At 40.3% G+C, this 24,841-nt stretch overlaps 2 protein-coding genes across 2 annotated transcripts; one reads left to right on the top strand and one right to left on the bottom strand.

Moving 5' to 3' along the window:
• Positions 1-8,528: 8,528 nt before the first annotated feature.
• Positions 8,529-11,526, bottom strand: LOC113115262 (uncharacterized). Its single transcript, XM_026282711.1, has 9 exons — positions 11,445-11,526; positions 10,395-10,878; positions 10,149-10,219; positions 9,899-10,078; positions 9,666-9,724; positions 9,504-9,578; positions 9,368-9,430; positions 9,133-9,285; positions 8,529-8,892 (listed from the first exon to the last, which is right to left on the bottom strand). Exons 2-9 carry the CDS (start codon positions 10,610-10,612, stop codon positions 8,878-8,880), a joined length of 834 nt encoding a protein of 277 aa, XP_026138496.1. The 5' UTR covers positions 10,613-10,878; positions 11,445-11,526; the 3' UTR covers positions 8,529-8,877.
• A 6,695-nt stretch (positions 11,527-18,221) lies between these two features.
• On the top strand, positions 18,222-24,492 carry gvin1l2 (GTPase, very large interferon inducible 1-like 2). Its single transcript, XM_026282713.1, has 3 exons — positions 18,222-18,316; positions 19,263-19,370; positions 19,547-24,492. Exons 2-3 carry the CDS (start codon positions 19,316-19,318, stop codon positions 24,088-24,090), a joined length of 4,599 nt encoding a protein of 1,532 aa, XP_026138498.1. The 5' UTR covers positions 18,222-18,316; positions 19,263-19,315; the 3' UTR covers positions 24,091-24,492.
• The last annotated feature ends 349 nt before the right edge of the window (positions 24,493-24,841 follow it).

Genomic DNA, 24,841 nt, shown 5'->3' on the forward strand with positions numbered 1-24,841 from the left:
AGGAAGTATGGCAGGGAGACGCATCGTCTCGTTCCCTTCTCGGGGAACCGAGGTTACAGACGTAACCGAGACGTTCCCCATCGAGGGAGAGACGATGCGTCGATAACGCTTTGGGAACGAGAATACCCAAACCGCCATATTACAAGTGCCTGAGTGTCAGACAGAAAACCCAACGCCTCTAGAATTAAAAACCTGAGACCCGGGAGTAGCGTCCAGGTCTAGGCTATAAAACCTGACGAATGTGAGTGGCGAGGACCAGCCTGCCGCATCACAAACATCCTGAAGAGAGGCCCCAGATAATAAGGCTCTAGAGGCCACCATACTCCTAGTAGAATGAGCTCTGACCCCCAAAGGGCACGGTAGGTCAGAAGACTCATAGGCAAGAAGGATAGCCCCAACTATCCACTTACTAAGTGTCTGTTTAGTGGCAGGAAGACCTATCTTAGGTGACCCGAAACAAACAAACAGCTGATCGGATTTCCGAAAAGAAGAAGTCCGATGAACATAAGTGTCCAATGCTCGCACCGGGCACAAGAGGTTAGACTTTTCCTGGTCCGATGATGCAAACGGGGGAGGACAGAAAGCCTGCAGAACAATAGGTCTCGGAACAACGGTCGGTACCTTAGGGACGTATCCCTGCTTCGGGTAGAGAAATGCTTTGACCATCCCAGGTGCAAATTCAAGGCAGGTGGGAGAAACCGAGAGAGCCTGAAGGTCTCCGACTCTTTTAAGGGACGAAATAGCAAGGAGAAAAGTAGTCTTAAACGAAAGAAACTTCTCAGAGACCGAATCCAGGGGTTCAAACGGAGCCCTAGAAAGGCCTTCTAAAACTATAGCCAGGTCCCAGGCCGGCACTCTAGAACGAGTTGCAGGTCTCAGCCTCAAGGTGCCACGAAGGAAACGAGAGATAAGAGGGTCTCGACCCAGAGATGCACCACCCACTGGGGCGTGGAAAGCCGAGATGGCCGCCACGAAAACTTTTAAGGTGGATGGACATAGACCAGAAGCGAAGCGGTCTTGTAAAAACTCAAGAACTGAGCCAACAGAGCAGTGGACGGGGTCACACTGATGTTGGTAACACCAAGAAGAAAAAACATTCCATTTGAGTCTATAAAGTTTCCTCGTAGCTGGAGCTCTGGAGCTAAGAATGGTCTCCACAACCTCAGTTGAGAGACCACTCTCTATGAGTTGCGCCCCCTCAGAGGCCACACCCAAAGCTTCCAAATCTCTGGCCGGGGGTGAAATATAGTGCCCCCGGCCTGAGATAGAAGGTCTTTCCTGATCGGGATCTCCAAGGGAGAACCGTTGAGGAGATGAATCAGGTCCGCAAACCAGATTCGACTCGGCCAGTGTGGAGCTACGAGAAGTAGACTTACTCCGTCCTGGCGGACTCTCTCCAGAACTCCTGGGAGCAGAGCAACAGGGGGAAAGGCGTACAGACGTAGCCTCGGCCACGTCTGTACCATAGCGTCCAACCCCAGGGGGGCTGGATGAGTAAGGGAGAACCATAGTGGACAGTGCGTCGTGTACTGAGAAGCAAACAGATCCACTTCTGCTTGGCCATAACATTCCCATATGAGCTCCACCACCTCCGGGTGAAGCCTCCATTCCCCTGGCCTCAGCACCTGCCTCGACAGGGTGTCTGCTCCAATATTCTGAGTCCCTGGTATATACATCGCCCTCAGAGAGCGTAATTTCCCCAGAGACCACAGGAGGATCTGGTGCGCTAATTTGCAGAGTGGGCGCGAGCGCAGACCCCCCTGACGGTTGATGTAAGAGACCACCGATGTATTGTCTGTGCGGACCAGCACATGATGGTCCCTCAGGTCTGGCAGGAAGTGCCTCAAAGCATTGAAGACAGCCATCATCTCCAGGCAGTTGATGTGCCAAGAGTGATGATGGCTCTCCCACAGACCCTGAGCTGAGCGGCCTTCCATTACCGCTCCCCAGCCGGTAAGGGAAGCATCTGTCGAGATGGTAACCCGATGACAAAGAGCTCCCAATACCGGACCCTGGGACAGGAACCAGTGTTCTCTCCATATGACCAAGGCGCGGAGACACCGCCGCGTGATCTTGATCGTACGAAGTGGGTTTCCCCTCGGGGAGAACCCTCTGGTCCTGAGCCACCACTGTAAAGGTCTCATGCCCAGCAGGCCAAAGGGGATCACATTGGACGCTGCTGCCATGAGACCCAACAATCTCTCGAACTGTTTTACAGTGCGTGACTGGCCTAGCTTTAGCTCCGAAGTGGCTGCGAGGATGTTGGCTACACGAGCGGGCGAAAGAGAGGCTCGCATCGTGACCGAATCCCATACCACCCCAAGAAAAGTGGTCCTCTGTAATGGAGATAGCACACTCTTCTTGGTATTGAGCCTCAAACCCAACTTTTGCATATGAGCGAGGACGACATCTCGATGCCGAACCGCCAACTGTTCTGATTCTGCTAAAATCAACCAGTCGTCCAGGTAATTCAGAATACGTATGCCCTGCAGCCTGAGCGGGGCCAGAGCTGCATCTACGCATTTCGTGAATGTGCGGGGTGAGAGAGCTAGACCGAAGGGAAGTACCCGATACTGGTATTCTTTGCCCCCGAAAGAAAACCTTAGGAACTTCCTGTGCTGAGGGAGGATGGAGATATGGAAGTACGCATCTTTTAGGTCTATTGTGACGAACCAGTCCTCGGATCTGATTTGAGTCACGATCTGTTTGAGTGTCAGCATCTTGAATTTTAATTTCTGAACTGTACGATTCAACAGACGAAGATCTAAAATGGGACGCAGCCCTCCATCCTTTTTTGGAACAATGAAATAACGGCTGTAAAAACCCGATGCCCTGTCGGGAGGATACACCTGCTCTATAGCATTTTTCGCTAAAAGAGATTTCACTTCTTGCTCCATGACCAGAGCCTGCTCGGGATGCACTACTGTGAGCAACACCCCGTTGTAGCGTGGGGGACGAGAACCGAACTGGATTCTGTAACCCTTCTCTACTATCTGCAGGACCCATTGAGATATATTCGGCAGACTTTTCCATTCTGTCAGACATTCTACTAAGGGAACCAGCCTCTCGAGGCTGGCCTCTGGTGTAATTTGAACAGCTAGTTCGGGGACCTGAAGCCGAAGCGCAGGAACCACCCGAGCTAACTGCTCTTGGACCCCCCTCAGAGGGAGCGAGCATGACGCAGCGTCTGGGAGACACAGCGCCAGAGACCCGCTGGAGACCGCTGCGCCCCGAGGCACCAAGGGTGGCGGGGTTGGCAGGACGGCCCCGTGAGAGCACCGAGACCGGACGGGCACCGTATACTGAGGTGTACACCGCACCGTCTCGATTGGGGCTGCCCTCACAGGTCTGACCCATTTGGCGTCAGGACCTTTTCTTCTGAGCCGAAGCTTTCTTAGCGAGAAGAACGGTCCTCAGATCCGGCTTCTGCTTAGATTGCTTTGGCTGTGAGTGTTGGCTCGGTCCCCGTGATTTTTGAGGAGGAGCGCGAGACGCAACACTCTCTTTTTGGAAAACACGATATGAGGAGCATGATGGCTGGGGCTGCCTTGCACGCCCAGCAGCATCAGGATTAGAACGGCGAGGGAGAAAACTTTTAAAAGCTTCAGATTGCTTTTTATTTTCTTGAAATCTTTCAACCACTCCATTCACAGCATCACCAAACAGACCTTCATGAGAAATGGGAGCGTCTAAAAGAAAAGATCTATCTTTATCTTTAATATCTGAAAGATTAAGCCAAAGGTGTCTTTCTGTAGAAACCAAAGCAGCCATAGATCTACCAATAGCACGTGCTGTTTCTTTAGTCGCCCTGAGAGATAAATCCGTAGCCTGACGAAGTTCGCGAATTTCGTCACGGCTGACTCCCTCACTGTTATATAACTCCCCCAGCAGCTCAGCCTGATAAGCCTGAAGCAAAGCCATCGAGTGAAGGCAAGCTCCAGCCTGACCTGCTGCTGTGTAAGCTTTACCCACTAAATTAGATGTGATCTTTAAAGGCTTCGTGGGCAAAGTCGGGTTCTTAATAGATGACGCTGAACCAGGGGAAAGATAGCTCGCGAGCGTCTGCTCCGCCCGGGGCATCGCTTCATAACCATTTTCTTTCAGCCCTCTTATATCAGAATAAACGCGCACTTGAGGGCTGAAAAGACGTGATGAACATGGCTTATTCCACGATCTAGACAGCTCACTGTGAAGATCAGGGAAAAAAGGGAGACCCCGTGATGTAGGCGATGTTTTAGCAGACAGAAAACGCTCGTCTAATTTGCTTTTAGGACGAGCGCTCTGTTTATCAGATGGCCAAGATATATGTAATTTATCTACAGCTCGTGTTAATACATCAACCAACTCCTCATATGCTGGGGAAAGAGATGGCGAATCCTCTTCCCCCCTGATTGTGTCACCTTCACTGCCCGTTACATCTAACTCCTCGGAGCTAGAGCAACGAAGCAATGGGCTCTCCCCCCGGGCGGAAGAAGCCGCGGGGCGGGCTTCCGACACCGGAGTTTGAGCTATGGATCTCCCAGGTAAGGGAGGAGAAAGAGCCCTCGGACCCGTCTCCAACCCCGCTGAGAGATCCATTTGCGAACCCCAGGAATGCATTCTCCGTTCTGCCTCGGCAGAAGCGGGTCCTGCACCCTGAGGAGCGCGAGGCTCGCCGCTCTTCTCATCAAAGAGTGACAAGCGGGAGCGGAGCATGCGAAGCGAAAGCTTCTCACAATGCGGGCAATCAGTCTCCTCGAAGGCTGATAACGCATGCTCCACTCCCAAACAAACTACACAAAGCTCGTGTGTATCCCCACCCGTTAAATAACGCGGGCAGGGAGAAGCACACGGTTTGAATAGTTGCTTAGCCATAGTATATAAACTTTGCACAAGACAACAGTAAATATGACAGACAGGTTTGACACAGATCGCTTGCTGAGGCACAGAAAGCTAACACCGGTTGCTCCGGTTGGGGTTTTTATCAATTCCTGGTCGTGACGTCACTCCTGACGCTCACTCTCGCCATTGGACTAGTTGACATGGAGGCTTCAGACGCACTCACGCAGAATGCGTTCCCAAAGCGTTATCGACGCATCGTCTCTCCCTCGATGGGGAACAGGTTATGTGACATACCTGGGTATGTATAAGGGTAAGTTCGTGGATAACCTCAACGTTCGGTTCCAAAAACAGAGGTCACTTTCTGGGTATGTATGTAACCATAGCAACTGACTCTCTGAAGATAACCTGCTCGAGAGCAGGTTATGTTTCAGTGTAACTTCGTTTCAGAAGGTTGGTGAGCATGGCGTGCCCTTTTGACGAGGATCCTGTGGACGTTGAAGCACAAATTATACGAGGTTTTTTTCATCGGGAGAGGGTTATAAGACCGCGTATTGATGTGTTTGCTTACCCTAATGAATATTTAAAAGAGCGTTATCGTTTTTCAAAAGATTCATTAGTTTATTTAACACGTCTTTTAAAACCGCATATCGCAAATGTGACAAACCGCGGCTCTGCGCTTAGCACAGAAAACATTCTGTGCATAGCACTTAGGTTTTTTGCGTCTGGCCATTTTTTGTACAGTGTGGGCGATTCAGAGCATGTGGGAAAGGCAACTGTGTGTAGAGCCGTTCGTACAGTGTGTCTGGCACTTAAACAGTTGTTACCCACGTTTGTACAGTTCCCTGGCCATAAACCTCTGCTTGTTATTAAAGACGAATTCCACAGAGTGGCAGGTTTGTCCTTTGTAGTAAAATATATGACGCATATTTAATATTTAGTCATATTATTAATATCTATACATGTATTCCTTATGCACACACTTCATACTTCCAAAACTTTCTGTTTCAGGGTTTCCAAATGTAATTGGGTGCATTGATGGCACTCACATTCCTATTAAAGCTCCATCAATAAATGAGGGAGACTATGTTAATAGGAAATCTATTAATAGTATCAATGTGCAGGTAACAACTTAATTTTTTCCCCTTCTTAAAATCATCAAAGTCATTACTTTTTCCACTAACTATAGGTAATATGTGAGGCAACCCAAATCATCACCAATGTCGAGGCAAAATGGCCAGGATCTGTGCATGATGCCAGAATTTTCCGCGAGTCATCATTATGCCAGACATTTCAGCAGGGTATGATTTGCTTTATACAATTTTTGTATTTTCGTTTTTACTATATTTGTGTTGTACACTTCAATCATTACAGGACAGTACAATGGTTACTTGCTGGGGGACAGAGGATACCCTTGTCTGCCCTATTTAACAGAGATGGGACCAAGTCACACATGTGCAAGTCTCAAGTAAGTCTCAAGTCTTAACCTTCAAGTCTCAAGTAAGTCCCAAGTATTTTTTTCTTGGGCAAGTCAAGTCAAGTCAAGTCACAAGCTATGTCAAGTCAAGTCCAAGTCAAGTCACCTTAATATTGTTATTTTGCAGAATCTGATCTTAATAAAGTTAAAAGACGAGATATAAGTAACTGTCAGTAAATTAAAATAATTTGGATTTGCATTGTAAATACTCATGTTCAGTAAAATACATCATGGAATCAAACAAAATTGTAACTTCCTAAAATTATTTATTTTTCACTTCTGCCAACAGTGTTTGAAATGTTTTACATTTTCAACATTGAGTCCATAAAACTAAACCTCCAACAGACTCCTCTCTGAACACCTCTCTCTCTCTCTCTCTCAAACACAGTTTACATACAACATTAAACTGTTACATTTCTCCTCTCTCTCTCTCTCTCTCTCTCTCTCTCTCTCTCTCTCACACACACACACACACACACACACACACACACTCTCTCTCTCTCTCTCTCTCTCTCTCTCTCTCTCAGAGTATAGAATATAAATATGACATATTTTCAGTTGTTTCATACTTTTTTGTTGTGTACAGTACAGACCAAAAGTTTGGACACACTTTCTCATTCAAAGAGTTTTCTTTATTTTCATGACTATGAAAATTGTAGATTCATACTGAAGGCATCAAAACTATGAATTAACACATGTGGAATTATATATGGAATTATATACATAACAAAAAAGTGTGAAACAACCGAAAATATGTCATATTGTATACAATAGGTTCTTCAAAGTAGCCACTTTTTGCTTTGATTACTGCTTTGCACACTCTTGGCATTCTCTTGATGAGCTTCAAGAGGTAGTCACCTGAAATGGTCTTCCAACAGTCTTGAAGGAGTTCCCCGAGAGATGCTTAGCACTTGTTGGCCCTTTTGCCTTCTGTCTGTGGTCCAGCTCACCCCTAAACCATCTCGATTGGGTTCAGGTCCGGTGACTGTGGAGGCCAGGTCATCTGGCGCAGCACCCCATCACTCTCCTTCTTGCTCAAATAGCCCTTGATGCCTTCAGTGTGACTCTACAATTTTCATAGTCATGAAAATAACAAACTTTTGGTCTGTACTGTATATATATATATATATATATATATATATATATATATATATATATATATATATATATATATATATATATATGTAATATGCACTTCTCATGATTGGGTAATCGTGGCAGCTACATTTGTTTTTCTGATTAATTGTTTTGCTCTATGAGAAAGACAAGGTAACAAAATATTCGGGGATTATGCCCCCTTAGCCCAGCCCTAGCGCAGCCCCTGGAATGCGTTTTTTTGACGGCCTGCTAGCGGATCATTAGGGGCCATTCACATCACGTCTTTTGCGCGCGCAAGTTCGTTATTTCCAATGTAGGCGCGCGGTATGCGCGCTCATATTGGAAGCAACGCGCTCACGACGCGCACCGCATCGAGTTAAAAACATCTAAACTTTTCAGAATGCTGCAAGCGCACCGCAGTTCATGTGACAATAACTAACCAATCAGCTTCATCCTTTCCCGTATCAACGTTGAAAGCTCAGCTAACATGAACAGCTGTTCATAGCTGTAACGTTATATGGATTGCCATTTTGAAATGAATTTAGTAGCAGAGCTACTGCGAGTGGTTTTTAGTGCTGCAAATCCATTTATCCTTTGCTGAAATTTCTACGTCTTCATTGAGAGAGAGCGTGTCATGGATGCTTTGCAAACGACAGACGCCCCAGGAGCACTTCTGCCCGACCGCTTTGGAAAGAAGGAGAAAGCGGCGCGACTAGCGTTTTCCACGTGTTTTTAGTCGCGAACTGAACTATTGAAGACAAAAGCGATGACCCTCGGTACCTCTCAGGCTGACATGTTGATGTGATGTGATATCTGATTTAAGTGGGCGTGGTGTGTGTAAGGTAGAGAGGGCATGACTGATGATAGTGTCCTGATCCAGTCACGACGCTATTCTCAGCCTGCGCTCCAGCTGAGTAATCAACTTTATTTTAAAAAATAATTTATATATTTTATATTCAAACTGAAAACATGATTTGATTAACACTCAAGTCATTCAAGTCATCGTGTCTCAAGTCAAGTCAAGTCCCGAGTCTTTAACTTCCAAGTCCGAGTCAAGTCTCAAGTCCTAAAAATAGCGACTCGAGTCGACTCGAGTCCAAGTCACCAAGTCACAAGTCCCCATGTCTGCTATTTAATGACACCCTACCCTGAACCTGAGCCTGGACCACAGACACGGTTTAACCTGGCTCACAGCCGAACACGGGCCAAGGTGGAGATGACTATAGGGATCCTCAAATCTCGGTTTCAGTGTCTGCGTGGGCTCCGGGTTAGTCCAGAGAGGGCATGCGACATTATTGTGGCTTGTGTTGTGCTTCACAATATTGCCACTATAAGAGGAGAGAGCCACCCTCCTTGTATTGAGGAAGATGGCCCAGAGGAACACCGACAGATTTTAGAGGCCAACAGAGACGGAAGACTTTTGAGAGACAGGATTTGTCAAAATTACTTTTATTAGTTTTTTTTGCACTGGTCTGCCAGGCAGTTTATTTCTTCATTTCCTGAAAAACAATAAAAGTAAAATTCATTAAAATGTTTTTTTTTTTATATTGCTTTACACATACATACATACATGCATACATACAGATAGATAGATAGCTAGATAGATAGATAGCTAGATAGATAGATAGATAGATAGATAGATAGATAGATAGATAGATAGATAGATAGATAGATAGATAGATAGAGACAGACAGACCACTTTTAACATGCAACAGATTAATATTCAGACAAGTTCTCACCTTAAGGCGATTCTCAAGTAATTCTATTTCAAGTGCTGCTTTTTTAATGAGGAGCCTTTTCTCTTCCATTTGAAGCTGTATAAGGTCCATCTCCATGTCACTTTTTCTTATTTGTTTTTGAAGATGGACCTTATACAGCTCCTTTGCTGGCAACTAAGGTGGAAAAATGTAATAAATGAGATTGTTTGGTCAGACAATAAAATTAAAATATGGACACATGGACACAAATTCTTACCCTGCTTAGATTGTGTGCTGAGGCTGAAGGACCCTCATCTGTGGGCAAATCCCTAGGTATGTACTATGAAAGGACAATGACAGTTTGTTACTCTAATGCAAAAAGGGGCCATACATCATAATGGTATGCATCATACCTCAGTGGATCTACCAGCATTGTCCACTTCTGTCACAGCAGATGTGGTCTCTTCATCGTCATCATCATCCTCATCCTACAAGACAAATATTCAAGTATACATTATTTGGCAAAAAAAAAAAAAAAAAAAACCCCTAAAAGTACCTGACAACAAATCACTTACAACTGTGACAGACTGTGTTCTTTCTGGAGAGTCCAATAATACAATCCGTCCATCAGTATCTATAAGAACACACAACCCGTTAAATTCTCAATATTATCAAAGAAAATAATACATCATATGCAGTTAAATAAAATAAGCCTACATAAATTAATCTTGTTCAAAAAGCCTTTAAGTGACAGAGATAGTAATTTATCAGGATAAAAAATGAAAACAAATCATAGAGGTAAACTTACATTTCACCCTTTTTTCACCATCACTTGTGGTGCATAGTATGTGTGATGAACTGCCCCCTGGAATGCCAGCAACCACTGGTCGCCCTTTATTAAGGGACAGAGCCAGCTCCTCAGATGGGGTGAGGGGAGGTGGTGGTGGCCCCCCGCCAGTTAGACGGGCTTCAGTCTTTTTTCTGTTAGCTGCATGACAGAATGAATATACTAAATCCTGTTATAATAATAGTTCAGTAATTGTGTAATCAAATATTACCTTTTTGCAGAATGTTTTTGTGTTTCATTTTGACTTGGCTTAAAGTTCTTGTGGCTCCAGAAGGATTACACCTTATTAAATAAGAAATATACATTATTATTTCAAGCTAAAGAAATAAAATGGCAGGAAAAGTAAATGCTTTCATAGTGATTTAACATATTCAAAAGTATGTATAAGTCATACTTCATTATTTTGCATTTCAATAAAACGGGAGCCAATACCAAATTTGTAATTTAATACACTCACGCATTTACTCTGTCCGTTATTTTTTGCCAAGCCAACTCTCTTGCTTTAGCCGATGCAGCTGTATTGCTTCTTTTTAATATTATTGGCTTAAACTCCTCATAAGCATGCATTAAAACTTCCAACTCCGCCTCTGTGAAATACGCGGCTCTCTTTTTTTCGCTTTGAGTTTCCATGGTGACTCGTGAAATCGGCGATCCATTGAAAATGTCTTTATACATGCACCGTGCACGCGCATTAACTCTGGGTAACCAGTCAGAGGTTGATTAAGCTAACTCTTCTCAGGTGTTTTGGAACCGACATACTCATGGTATGCCTGTTTGGGGTAAATCAACCCAGAGGTTATAGTTTATCAAATGGTAAGTTAACCAAGCTTTCTGGAATACCCCCCTGTTCCCCACTCACGTTGGTCTGATGTAGGCTATTCCCTGAAAATGTAAACAGATGGTCTCGGGAACTAGCGTAAATTGACGAACTGCGCCATCTGCTGTTCAGTTGTATTTGTGAGAAAATCAAGCCACGTTTCATCATAAAAAGTCAAATGAGTATCACAGTTGTAACATAATATGTTTGCCAATGCCTCTGAATTTTCTCTCGAATAGAGTTTTGTATTTGCAAATTAGTTTGCGTTTGTTTTGAAAGTCGAGTTTTTCTTTGCAAAGCAGATTTATTTGCAAAACGTCTGATGAATATTGGCACAAAATTCGCTCCATAGTTTGCATCTATGTAGAGCACTCAGTACTTTTGTTCATTAACTTTTCTTTCAACTGCAATAAAGAAAAAAAGAAAAAAAAAAGTTTTGTTCATTAACTTGCCTTGAACTTACTGACACCTAGCAGGAGCGTCAATAATACAATAACGAAATAGTTTGGTTATCAGTGCCAATGAAGACATAGTCATCCATCTATCCATTCATCTTCTAAACTGTATGTATACGGTATTGGTGCCTTTTCCAGTTTCTATTAATATTCATGCGTAATAATGGGGGTTGTGGATATAAAATAAAAAGTCCGAACGTCAGCGATCGTGAAAAGTCTGCAAACCCTTACTTACCTGAAGTATGAAAGGATTTTACCTCCTTAGCTAAAATCACACGCAGTACAATAAATCCCAAACACTGTTCAGACCAATCTGGCTAATGCGCACGCGCATTGTAAAGTTAATAAACACGTGTTTGGCGGGACCGTCTTATTTTTTTATTATTATTATTATTTATATATATTTTTAAATATGTATTGCTTGCGACTACACATTCAGAACTATATAACACATTTTACTCAAATTAATAAAATTTGATTTATTGCGTTTTGGAACCAAACTCTTCATAGATAGATAGATAGATAGATAGATAGATAGATAGATAGATTCAGATTCTCTATTCAGGATTTGTAGGCAACTGATTTTTGAGCCTTTCACTTGCACTTTAGCTCACCAGCAGAGGGAAGAATGACATTACATCTTGGAGCTAGTACGTGGGACTTAAATAAAATCTTTATTGAATGTGATTGTACGTTGCCATGGCATTGAGTGTATAAAAAAATCACTCATACATTATCATTTGAAAAATACACAATGCTCTCTGCAGGCTTTCAAATGACAGATATGTATTTTTCACATTGCACTTCTTCACCTAGGCACATACCCACGTAGTATGTAACATATAAATGTTACAATGAAATTACATATATTGGTACACAGTGTGGTTAACCTAAAGTAAATATAGGAGGTGGGGGGGGGTATTTAACTATATTTTGAGGACACAGTTTTACTCATAATTATCTGACAAAAACTCAGAGGGCATTAAGAAAAATAAATAAATAAATAAATAAAAAATGGTACATATCATCCTCATTTATCATACAGATCTGAAAGTTTTTGTGTATGAGGTTTGTGGCGTCCATTATCAGCAAATGGTCTGAAATGTTTGTCATTGTGTGAACGTGTTTTCATGCAGGTGTCAGCTATCTGTAAATCAGAATATGTGACTGTGCCTCTATAAGGTGTTGTCCTTTAGCATTGATGGAGACCAGGTTTGCATGTGGACAGTTGCTGGGGTTATAGGGTTCAGAAAGGAAAATACTGGGTTTGATCAGCATGAAATGGACACTTCAAAAACTAATAGTTTAGCTTTCATTTGTGTTCTTTCTGCTTCTTTTGGTGATACTTCCTGTACTGGTTCTGAATTGTAGCCGCTGCTTTATCAGCAGAAGGTTTGGTGTGTCCATTACTGGAAGAAGAGCCTAAAAAATAAGGGAGTGATTAAAACTAGATCATATTTTGAGAATTAAATAATATTTAGAGAATTAGGTAATCATTTAGAGAATAATTTATTATTTTATGTATGTAACGATAACAAAACATTTAATTTTATTTTACAGCTTTTATTCCACAATACAATTTCAGAATTGTTCATACTTACTCTTTCTGTAAACTCCTATGCTGTTCCTTCTCTGGCCCTCAAACTGTAAAACAAACCAAAAGTTTGAATTGTTAAAATACTTTATATATTTCTAATAAGCACAGATGACTATAAATAAGACATCTGTAGGTTCATTTAACAGAAAAGTGTGACCATTGTGGTGCTACCAAAACATTGTTTTGTTTATATCATCCTGACAAGCTTGGCATAGCAACAATGCATGAACCAATCATGTGAGTTTGTGGGCGGGGCTATCTATCCTTCAGCCAATAGTTGATGGGAAAATGTTTGGGTTTGAAACCAATTGCCATTCCACTTGGTAATGCCATTGCATAGAAACAAGGCCTACACACTTTAAGTGAATAATTCTTTCCAGAATAAAAAATAAAACATAAAAAAATATTTCCAGAATTAAATTAATGTGCTCATCCTCATTTTGTTCCAAATCTGAATAACTAACCTTCCTTCCTGGAACACAAAAGAAGACTTTTTGGAAATACATTTTATGAAGGTGGTTATTTTATGTCCTCCGACCTGCTGTCATTCATTGAAAATGGCATATTTGAATGAATGTAAACTTTATTGTGTGAGGAATGATTTAACCACATGATGATTTATGGTTTAAATATATATATATATATATATATATATATATATATATATATATATATATATAAAGAATAATAATATTAAGAAAAACGTATGACACGTGTGTGAGTAAATTATGAGAATTTCCATTTTTGCGTGAACAATGCCTTTAACGGGTACAGAAATTCACAGCATCTCAAAAATGCTTTTATACTTTGCTTTTACGTCACTACTTTGAGGTCCACGAAAGTGTCAGTGCATCCTCGTGTCCTTGAACACAAAAGCACCAGCCATGACAGTCTTATCACATGTGTCGCCTCTCTGTCTTTCCCGCCGGAATGTGCGAGACATGGTGGCACAGACAGATCACGCAGGTGTGAGACGTCTCTGCCGGGACATTCCACACATGCTTCTGCAGCGGGTTACGGCGACTCAATGTGTTCATGCCGCTGGGGTCATGTCAGGGTCATTATGGGCACTCTTCTCCATTCAAAAGTAATTATTTTCACTCAACTGGAACATGACTATTTCAGAAAAAAATCGACATTATAAGAAATGTGCATGAAAGTGTCTGATAGTATTTCTTGGATGCTTTTAATTAACTGATTTTTTTTTCTTTAAAGGCACTACATGGGCCGTAAATAAACCTTTAAAAGGACTATTTGGCCCCAACATAACACTACATTTGATAGGAAATTTGATCTTGACCTGGGGACCGAGTAGTTTCCTTAATATCATATAGAGTGGCATCTGGTAATGGTAAGCATATACATCTATTTTGATCTAAATGCTAAAGCACAAAACCCATACGGACATTAGAACTGGTGTACAAAAGAGCTTAAAAGCTAATGCAAAGAAAGTACACCAATGTCATAAGCTTATTAAATTATTAATTGTAAACCATTAGCAGCCTGATTTGACCGTTTTGGGTGTTCCAGCACATGTCAAAAGGAAATCAGCTTTGCTTTCTTTAGTAAGGAGACTTTTACAGGGGATTGTCCCCGTAATCAGTGTTCTGTGATATGCCTCGGATGAAAATGTCTGCTAAATGACTTCCTTAACACTCTCTACTCTTAAGAAAGCTAAGAATTCAAATGGAAATTAATGAGTATATAATGAAATATGAATGTACACTCAGATAAAAATGTACATAAGCTGTCACTAGGGTGGCATTTTAAAAGAGACCAATATTTATAATTCAAGTACTAATAAGGTATTAATATGCATTATTCGGGGGTAAATAAGGTACAAAGAAGGTAGTCTAGCTGCTACATGCATAGTTGAACATGAGATTTCAGAATACTGCAAAACAGTTCTCATAATTTACTGTACCTAAGCTAAATGAAATATGGTGATATCTATTAGTTAAAATTACTGATTTCCTTTAAGCATAGATTTGTAAATCTATTATGTGGCAATTTGAAACAGACCTGCTGTTTAAGCAGAACCTCAGGACATCTATACAGACTTCTCTTTTATAGACCATAATGCACTAAGACACAAATCCTTCTTCATTGGATTACAGGCACTAGAGGGATGTCCAAGCCTAGATATTCTGAGAGGGTATATCTGTGTGCATTGGCCTTTAATGGCACCTAGTAATGTCTGACAATAAGTGAAAGTCATAGTGCAAAACTTTTGACTACAGTACAACAGTAGAATGATATAAAAGTATACAGCGGTTGGGAATATAAGGTCCTGTTCACAGTAGTAAGAAAGAAACCCCAAAATAAGACCAAAGCATTGAACAAGGGCCACCCACATATATAATCATTATTATTCTCATCTCTGTCCACCCATCAGCATTGCCCTCTTTCACCTTTAATAACCAGACTATTACTGTATAACTTTGAGGGTGAATCTCATTAAGAACTGGTCATGTGTCATCTCAAAATCAAGTTACTAGCATAAAGAAAGAAGCATATATTATTACTATTATTGTATGTTTGTAACATTATTTCGTAAATATTAAGTATATTTCTCAACTTCTCATTAATCTAAGAATTCTAAAAATAAAAATAATAATTGTCATGACTGCCTGGACTTTAAAAATCAATAAAATAAAATAAAATACTTTATTTAGTTTTATTCGAATAAAATATCTCATTACACAAACATTAATTGTATATGTATAAATTAATGTATAAATACTTATATAATTGAAATGTATGTGCTTATTTTTTTGGATTTACATTAATGAGAATGAGATTGTTTTCACATTACAATAATTATAATTGAGGGCATGTGCACATAATTGTTGTGACAATTATTAATTCATTAATAATTCTTGATTTTTAGTTTTTTTCTTTTTATCACATATTATAGGTTTTCATATAATTATACATCAACATTATAATGATCCTAAATATAACCTTTATTTTCAGTATGCATATTTGTTTTTTCTTTTTTTTTATTATAGGGTGAAATATGACTTTTATATTTTCCTGGTAAGATTCATCCTTGAAGAAACATTGTTGGATTTTTTTAAGCAGTTGTAAAAAAAATAAAATAATTAATAAATAAATAAATAAATAAATCACCTCCTTTGAAAGACTTCCTTTCCGACTGTGGGAGACATAGTGGACCTGCCATGGCAGTGGCTGAGACACCATATACGGAAGAGGTTGCTGTTGACGTACCCACCGAACACCCAGCTGAAGCAGAACAGACACAGCTGAATCAGTGTGTGCATGTGTGTGTATGTGCCGTGGTGTGTGTTGCATGTTGTACAGTACGTTGTTGTAAATGAGACCACATTTAGCCTCTTTTACAAAGTCAGGTTTTTTGGTTTGACTCATAATATGTCATGATCTTGCATTCTAATCTGTCGTTACAAAGCGTCCATCTTGTCCCCGTGTGAATTTAATCAACTTTTTGTGGAATAAACAGCACAGCTGAGTCAAAACTTAAGTGATCTAGTTCCTGCTGTCTCATTTCCATTTGTTTTTTTGGGAAAGTTAAAGCACTGGATTGCAGTGTCATGTACCATTATATCTTTATTACTGAGACTCAAGGATGTTGTGTGATTAACCAATTAACCAATTTTATTATTATTACTATTAATTTAATTTAATTTGATTTAATTTTCAACAAAAGATATGTCTGTCCGTCAGTTGTGACATAATTTCCACCTTGACCAGCAAATGGTAGAAGTGACAGTAATCCTCCTGTGATGCATGAATTCTGGACATTTACGTATTAAGCTAGTGATAGAAACACCCCTAAAAGTTACCTTAAAGAATATGTACACAAAACGTTTAAGCACCTTATTTTAAATGTAAAAACATGAATGGAAATTCACCTTTTGTCCATGTTTTAATGTTCTTTGAAACGAATGAGCTTTCTCTCTCATTTTCAAGTAGTCAGTAAGAAAATAACCTATTTAATTTAGAAAATAAATACAAAAAAAATTGTGATATTGCACTGTGTGGCAAGAATTACTCCTCTTATCACATTTGTCGATCTAACGTTTTTGTCATAGATCATTATGTCTGGCATATGAAACTATGAAAAGAATTTCAGTCAACTGAACTGCTTTTGGCTGGTATGTTGCGATTGGCGACAAATGCACAAAGATATAATCCAGCGAGTTGCCTTACCTGTTCAGCCACTCTCACCATCATATACATGGCTGTTAGCATTGTCACCAGCATTTTGAAAGTCAGTTCAATGCCTTTCTTTGTGTTTTTCTTCAGGTAGTCCCGTTCAGAGCACGTCAACCGTGGTTATCCTCAGAGAAGTCAAGGATCTACAGCTGCATCTTTCTATTCAGACGGACACACTCACACGGCTAAGTCATTTAAAGAGCTTTGTGTTACAGAAATAGGAGGCATGTAATCTTTTCCTATGCGCACATGAGCGTTTATCCCTCGGGGTAGAGCTTTCACCTCATCCTGAGCCAGTCATTACGCTTAACCCTGAATTAGTTGAACTTGACTCAAAGGAACAATAAGGCACCACCAAGAACACTCCAGTAACCTTATGGCAAAGCAAGCATTAGTTTACATTCATTTATATACATTCATATACAGTTTTATATATTACAGTGTTCAACATTTCAGTATAAGGTTTTAAGTTACCTAATAAAAGCTTTGCTTTCCACTAGGAAAACCATTTGCAAAACACTTGGGTTGAGTTCCCGGGAAATCTTATGTTTGCTTCCAAAAACACTGAAATATTGTTTTAAAGTTCATATTTTCACGGGACATCAGAAATCACATTTGTAAACAGGACTGCCTGTTAAGCAGATGTTATCGAAAACACATGAATGTTCAGAATCTCTTCTCAACTCATCACATTTAATCAGTCAGCAACTGTGTAGATAACAGAAGGAGTGATGTCATTAATGAAGTCATCACTCCTGCATGGAAGCCGATCACATTTGAAACCACAGCAGCACAATCCTTATCTAAACACCATAAATGCATTAAAAATGGAGAGCAATAATGATTAAAACCTGTTTTTATTATTATTATTTATTTATGTATTTATTGCTTGCCTTCGAAAAAACAACAACAAATGTTTAACATAAATAGTTTTACTTGATATAATCTATTAATGCTTAAAAATAAATGGATTTATTATTTCTATATCTTTTTTCCCCTCTTTTTAAATAATTTACACTTGGTTCAACATTTTGCTGACAAAACAATATCTATTGCAGAAGTGTTTTAAATAATCACATGAGGACATGGATTATTTGGTACTTTTTCTGCTTGATGGGAGTTGTTGTTTTCTGATTGTGTACGTGATAAAGAACTGCATGTGCATATACCTAAAGTACGGGGTGGGGCAAATTCCCAAAAAGCAGACTGTATCACTCTCAAGGCTTGTATAAATTCTCAGTGTCATCCCAGTCAAATCACTTCCATGTCATGACAGCAAAGCACACATCCAAAGAAGGCATCATTCATTTTAGGTAAGCGTACTTGCTTATTTAACTCCTAGGAGAGATGATATGGTAATATGTACTATACTAGTATACTATTATACTACTGACAACATATTTTGTATAAAACCATTAGCAAAGTTTAGTTTTTTAGTCATTTAATTTAATTAAATGAGGAATTGCATAGTTATGATGGTATAGATGTGTACTTTATATCTGGGTTTTAACTGATCTGTGGTTTTGGGTCTATGAATTAATAGTGACTGCCTAATCTGAGGAATACAAAATCATTGATTTTAATGAGAAATTAGATTTCCATCTATGTGGCTTGTGAAAACTTACTTATAACCCTCAGGAAAGAAGAAAGATACATGTTAAGTAGTTGCTGATGAATGAAAAAAATTAAAAATAAAAACACAAAATGCTGATTTTATTAACAGTTATATTGACAAATGATAAAAGAAAACCGCAGCTATGCGATTTTGATGTACAGGACACGCTTATATCCACTATTAGACATCCAGCCAATAATTGAGTAATTAGCCCAGTACGATTTACATTATTTGTCCCCCTAAGGCAAACTGTCAACAGATTTGTTGAATTGCGTTCCTCAGATGGATGCAGTTTAGGAAAAGTTGGATATGATTTATCCTCTGTCAAGGATATGAACATCTAATTTGCAAATACCTATCTGTCCTAAAAAACAGATTAATGAATCTATTATCAGGTCTATGAATCTATAATTAGGTGGTTTCTGCATGAACTCTTAAATTGTTGCTGCATAAAAAATTAATTAAACTGACTTTTGAGTTGACTTTTGAGTTTTGACTAAATGTAATGTAATCCGAGCTAAAACTTGCCGTTTGTATTTGCATGTTCTATGTTGTGTACTTGTATTCATTCATTCATTCATTCATTTAGTTTCTGAAGTATAAAGAGGGACATTGTATAACATAATGTTGTTTTTGGCTGGCAGGTCAATGTGATCCTTCAAATTTTAACTGACAATTAAATACACATTCTAAAACAATGTCTCTACATCGGAAGCCTGTCCCCGACCCGGGGCCCCTTACTACTAAGATAGGTAAGAGTTACGATATGCATCAGATTTCTGTTTCCATCATCTCATTATTAAGCATTTCTTTTCCAACCTTTTTAGAAACAGTATAACATAATAATTTATTGCAAAATTATTATAATTAAAAAAATTGTATATTATTATAACACTGAATTTATTTACCAAATATGGTTCTCCTCTAGTGTCTGAAATTGACAGGGACAAGCATATTTTACTGCACATGCTGGACCTGCACAGGGAAAAGGTGGCACCTCTGGACCTTACAGCAATGCAATATGTAAGCACTCCAAGCACTGAAGATGACCTTCCACAGGACCCAACAGGGCTCTTAAATGCATTCCTCCGGCGGCTCTGGCTATGCAACCCCCAAGCCCGCAGCACTTGCTGCAAGGTACCAGTAGGAGACTACGGTTTGGACATGGATGAGAATTCACAATGCGCTATCAATCCTTTAGACCTGGTTGCTGTCATCTACATGACAACAAATAGTTTCCTACAGCAAGAGATCGCCCAGCGAATGATGCAGTGCAACTTTGCAGTGCCTCTGTATCTTCCCCCTATTCACCCAGAAAAGAATGGAACCATCCTCCTGTGTCCATTTAGAGGAGTTCTCGGTCAGTGGAAGTCAGCTTCTGAGGGACCAATCATGAAGAACATGGCCGATTCCAGGATGCCATTTCTCTCCGCAGTGAGGCTAGGTTCCTGCAACATCTCAAAATCTCGGGTACTCAACCGCGTTCTTGGGGGTCCACATGAGCAAAATGACTGCTTCATAAACTGTGGTATGGAGGGAGGACAGCTGCCTCGAGTTCTCTCTGATGGTCTGGTAGAGGTTTGTTGGAACCTGCATTCAGGAGAACATCATAACAACATCTTTTCTCGTCCTGTGCTAGTAGCTAATCTCCGTGGAGATGCAGCTGACTGTGAAAAACAGATGAGTCTTCTGTGTTACACATCTGCAGTCCTCATAGTTTTCTGTGGAAGTTTTGGTGCCAAGGAACGAAATCTACTAGCCTCATGGAGGGACAATACAAGTCACATGATTATAATAGACTGCTCAGCATCAGCAGAGGATGGACAAGAGAATCAAAATGAGAAAATTAAACAAAGGCTGATGAAGGATTTAGAACTTCCAGATGGAACAATGCTTAATGGCCGTGAAGGTGATGAGGAAGAAATTGCTGAGAACTTAAGAGATGTTCTGGATCGCTTTGTTGCATACCTGCACACCACAAACCTTGTAGGTACAGCTGGTATGGCCAATGACCTCGACATTAATGTTGATGAAGATGAGCTCTGTCGAATGGCATTCAGTGAAGTTGAAGAAGTCCTCAGTGGAATTGAAGATGGAGTGTCTAGCTATTTGGAGAATCAGCTGCCCCTGCAAGGTACAGTATGGAAACAATTGTGTCAGCTGGAGAAGGAGGAGGCACGTAACATACAGCATGCATCCCAGAGCTTAACAGGGGAGAAGGAAAACCTTATAAAACAACTGCTTGATTATAAACTAACAACAGCCATGAGAGCCTTTACTGCAGCTCTTTGTTCATTTGACACAACCAAGCGGGCATTCTTTCTCTCTTGGATGAGAGTGAAACTTGAAGTTATGCAGTTGGGTAACATGTCTGATCAAAGGGAAGCAAATGAGGAACAAATGCAAGAACCTTGCATTGGACTTGAACATTTACTTCGAGAGATGGGACTGGTCTATGAAAGATACTTCCGTGGCCCGAACAGCGACTTGTACGACATGTTCCGCTTACCGTATTTAGGGGCTGAACTACTCTTGCATGGAGTTCCCCTTGAACTCTATGATGGGGATGCCTCGGTATTTCCCATGAACTGGGTATACAGCGTTCTTTACGAGGTTCACAAGCAGCTGCCAAAGTTCAGTCGCATGAGAGTTCTGACAATCCTAGGTTTCCACAACTCCAAGAACGCAGAGATCTTATCTGCCTTGTTTGGGGTCAACTTCCCAAAGTGGGGTAGAAGGCATATCAAAGGGGCATACATGCTTCTCCTCAGCCTGCCTGACAACTTCAGAATGGAGATGGACTGTGAATTTCTGTTGTTGATAAGCACAGAAGGTTTGAATGCCACAACAGAAAGAAGCCTCATGCATGCCACTGAACTGGCTACATTTGTCAGTGGACTGAGTGACATCACACTAATAAATCTACCAGATGAGGATCAGATCGAAAATAGACGCAACCTTCAGATTGCTGTCAATGCTATACTCTGCACACGGAACTTGGAGAGGAAGACTACCTTCCAGGTTGCTTCAGAGGGAGCAGGAATGGATGGAAAAATCATGAGTTGTGTAATTGATGTACTGACCCAAGAAAAGCTCCCAAATGAATCTCAAAGAGAAACACTTCCCACAAGTGAAAGGAGAGGTACAGGCAGCAGCTCTGGGACTTCACAAAATGATCAAATCTACAGTGAAGCAATTCTCAGACTAAAGAAAAGACTGTTGACTATGTTCCATGAAAAGGCAACAAACGGCCATCCAACCTGCTTGGGTGCATTTATGGAGTATATGTTAAGGCTGTGGGAGTCGGTGAAAAATGCAAATTTTGACATAAAGTTCGGAGACACGGCTACAGCTGATGCCATCATTGGTCTCTGCAGAAAACTCGCACAGGGAGAGAAGCACCTCAATGATCAACTGGATATTTGGGTGGATGAATTGGACAATCACATCATGAAGTTGAAAGAATCAGCAAGCCAAAAGAGAGAATACCTGGATTCAGATAGGCTACTCAGAATCCTGAGAGATGAAGCAGCTACCCAAATCAATACAGAAAGAGACCACATTAAAACAAGTCTCTGGGACTACCTTAGGCAGGAGGATATTGATATTGGCCTAGTGGAAAATTACAAAGTAAGCCTTAACAAAAAAGTAGACCACATTCAAGAGCAAATTACATATGATGTTGCCCAGAAACTTGAGTCTGCTACCATTCGTCATGATATGATAGTTAAGATGCACGCCTTATTGACATCACTTGAAGCAGCCCTGGAGGTGAGGCTACGTTCACTCTTGCAGACCTCCAAGGACAATAACTGTGTGATTGATGACAAGGAACTTGAACGTGAATTTGTCAGTGTTTGGGAAAATATCCCATCCAACATGAATAATCCCCCCCTAGAGACACAAGAAATCTTTGTAAGGATGGTGGAGCAGCTAAAGAAAAACCTAAGTGACCGTGGTCTAAAAAGACAAAACATAAGACTCCGAGATGCAAACCAGCTCAACGGCTTTAAAGTGAAGACTGCCCATTTCGCTTTGAGTAGTAAGATGAAGAAAACATTGAAGTACAACAAGGATGTTGCACAAAGATTCACCAATAAGTTGATAGAAGACTGCGACAGAAAAGTCTCAGATAAAGTGTGCCACAAAGAGGTCTATTCAGATAGCTACATACGAGAGTTGCTTGCAACTGTGGACAAGGGTCTAGAAGTTTTAAAAGGTGAGCCATTCGTGATGAGTCCCAAATTTGAAGTGGACATTAAAGGATATGTCTGTGGCAAAGCGGCAGAATCCTTTCAAGAGGTGCAGGAGTCATTCATAAGGGAAAAGGAAATAAAAGATAGATTCCTAAATGAGACCAGGGAGAGGCACATGTTGAATTTCATATATCAGTTCCGAAAAAGGGACCAGTGTCAAAAAGCTGCTCAAAATTTCACCAATAAGTGCCTCAAGCCAACAGTCGAAGACTTCATCTACAACAGCTTGGAGAGACAGATATTTAATGATATGCTCAAGAACAAAAATGCACAACTTTATAGCTCACCAAAGAAGTTCCACTACAGTCTGCTTAAAGAAATGCTAATTAAGGACAGCTTTGAGGATTTCCATGAGTACCTTCAGTCCCATGAGAACTTCCAAAGGAAGAGCATTGAGAAATTTATCAGAGTTCATCTGTCAGGTTCTGTTATGATCGAAGACCGCAGGGAACAGCGGATGCACCAAATCTTTGATTGGGTAAAGAGGTGCATTAAACAGGCATCTGAATCTAGTAGTGGGGCGCAGAGAAATGTTAGACAACTACTTGAGGAAGTTTGTGCCAGTCTGGAGAGTCAAGGAAAAATTACTATTCCAACTCAAATCTTGAAGAAACCGTTGTTTGACATAAGTACACATCGTGAACATTTCTTTGCAAACCTAGAGGAGTCAGTCTCTGAGTTATCCTCATCAATTAATCAGGAATTTATGGAGAATGAGGATGTCATTGAAGTCCCGGATGACCTCCCTGATAAACTTCAGGACATGCTATATGAAAGAGTCAAGGGGTGCGATAAGCGCTGTCCTTTCTGCAAAGCTCCATGTGACCTGGAAGAAACAGAGCATCAAGTGCACGAAGCGGTGGTGCATCGGCCCAAAGGTCTAGTGTGTTATACCAATGCCAACTCGACCACTCTGTCTCACAACACCTGCTCTGCAGATATTACAGGACAAAACCAATTTCAAAACAGAGATACAGCGGGCCGCTCTCTGCCCTTTAAGGAGTACCAGTCTATTTACCCAGACTGGAACATTTACCCAGAAGATCCTAGGAATAATGGGGCTGCAGTCTACTGGAGATATGTGTTCATGCGGTACAACAGTAGATTTGCTCAAAGATATCAGTGTGCACCTGCAAAATTACCAGAAGCATGGGGAAATATCACTCAGAAGGATGCACTACAGAGCTTGAGGGAGGCCTTTCAAATTACAGAGTGATAATTATGTACTTTTCTGTTTTACTGATGATTTTACTTCAGCTGATAAAACAGTTTACTAATACAGAGCTTCAACACTATTACATAACTCTAAATAAAATCAACAGAAGGTGAAATTCTGATTCATCACTTACATGCCAGTCGATGAAAGAATTGATGAACTCTTTCCTGTAATAATGTGGTTTAAATTCAGACTGATAAATTCACTTATTTGCATCTTAAATAATGTTTAGTGTAAAAATCTAATAATAATTCAGTAATACTCACTGTTAATGTCTTCTGATACACTTACAATAAGATGTATGGCAAAATGGCACTTGTTACTCATTATAAATGTTGCATGTTCTTCATTACTAATAAACAACTGTAAAACAATTTAATTAAAAACTACCTTTAAACCTTTTTTTATTTCTTATTCCGGGTCATTTCTTTATCATATTCACATTGCATGTAAGGTAGTTTTTTTATTTTATTTTTTTATGCTGTGCTCTAAAAAGCACAGCATTCAGAGTCATGGTCTATTAGGTTTCACAAACCACTTAATTAATGCAATAATTAATGCTTACAAAATGTATACAAACTGTACAGTAAATTCAAAATAAATTTTAATCATGATAAAGATTTTCTCAAAAACATAATTTCCACTGGAAGAGGAGAAAGTAATAAGGGAGGCTGGACAGTTGTGGTATGGAGTGGAGAATTTTAGTTAAGGTTATGTTATTGAATGGGTGTGTCAAAGGAATGCACCTTGT

The sequence above is a fragment of the Carassius auratus genome, chromosome 15, assembly GCF_003368295.1.
Source record: "Carassius auratus strain Wakin chromosome 15, ASM336829v1, whole genome shotgun sequence".
Classification (NCBI taxonomy): Eukaryota; Metazoa; Chordata; class Actinopteri; order Cypriniformes; family Cyprinidae; genus Carassius; species Carassius auratus.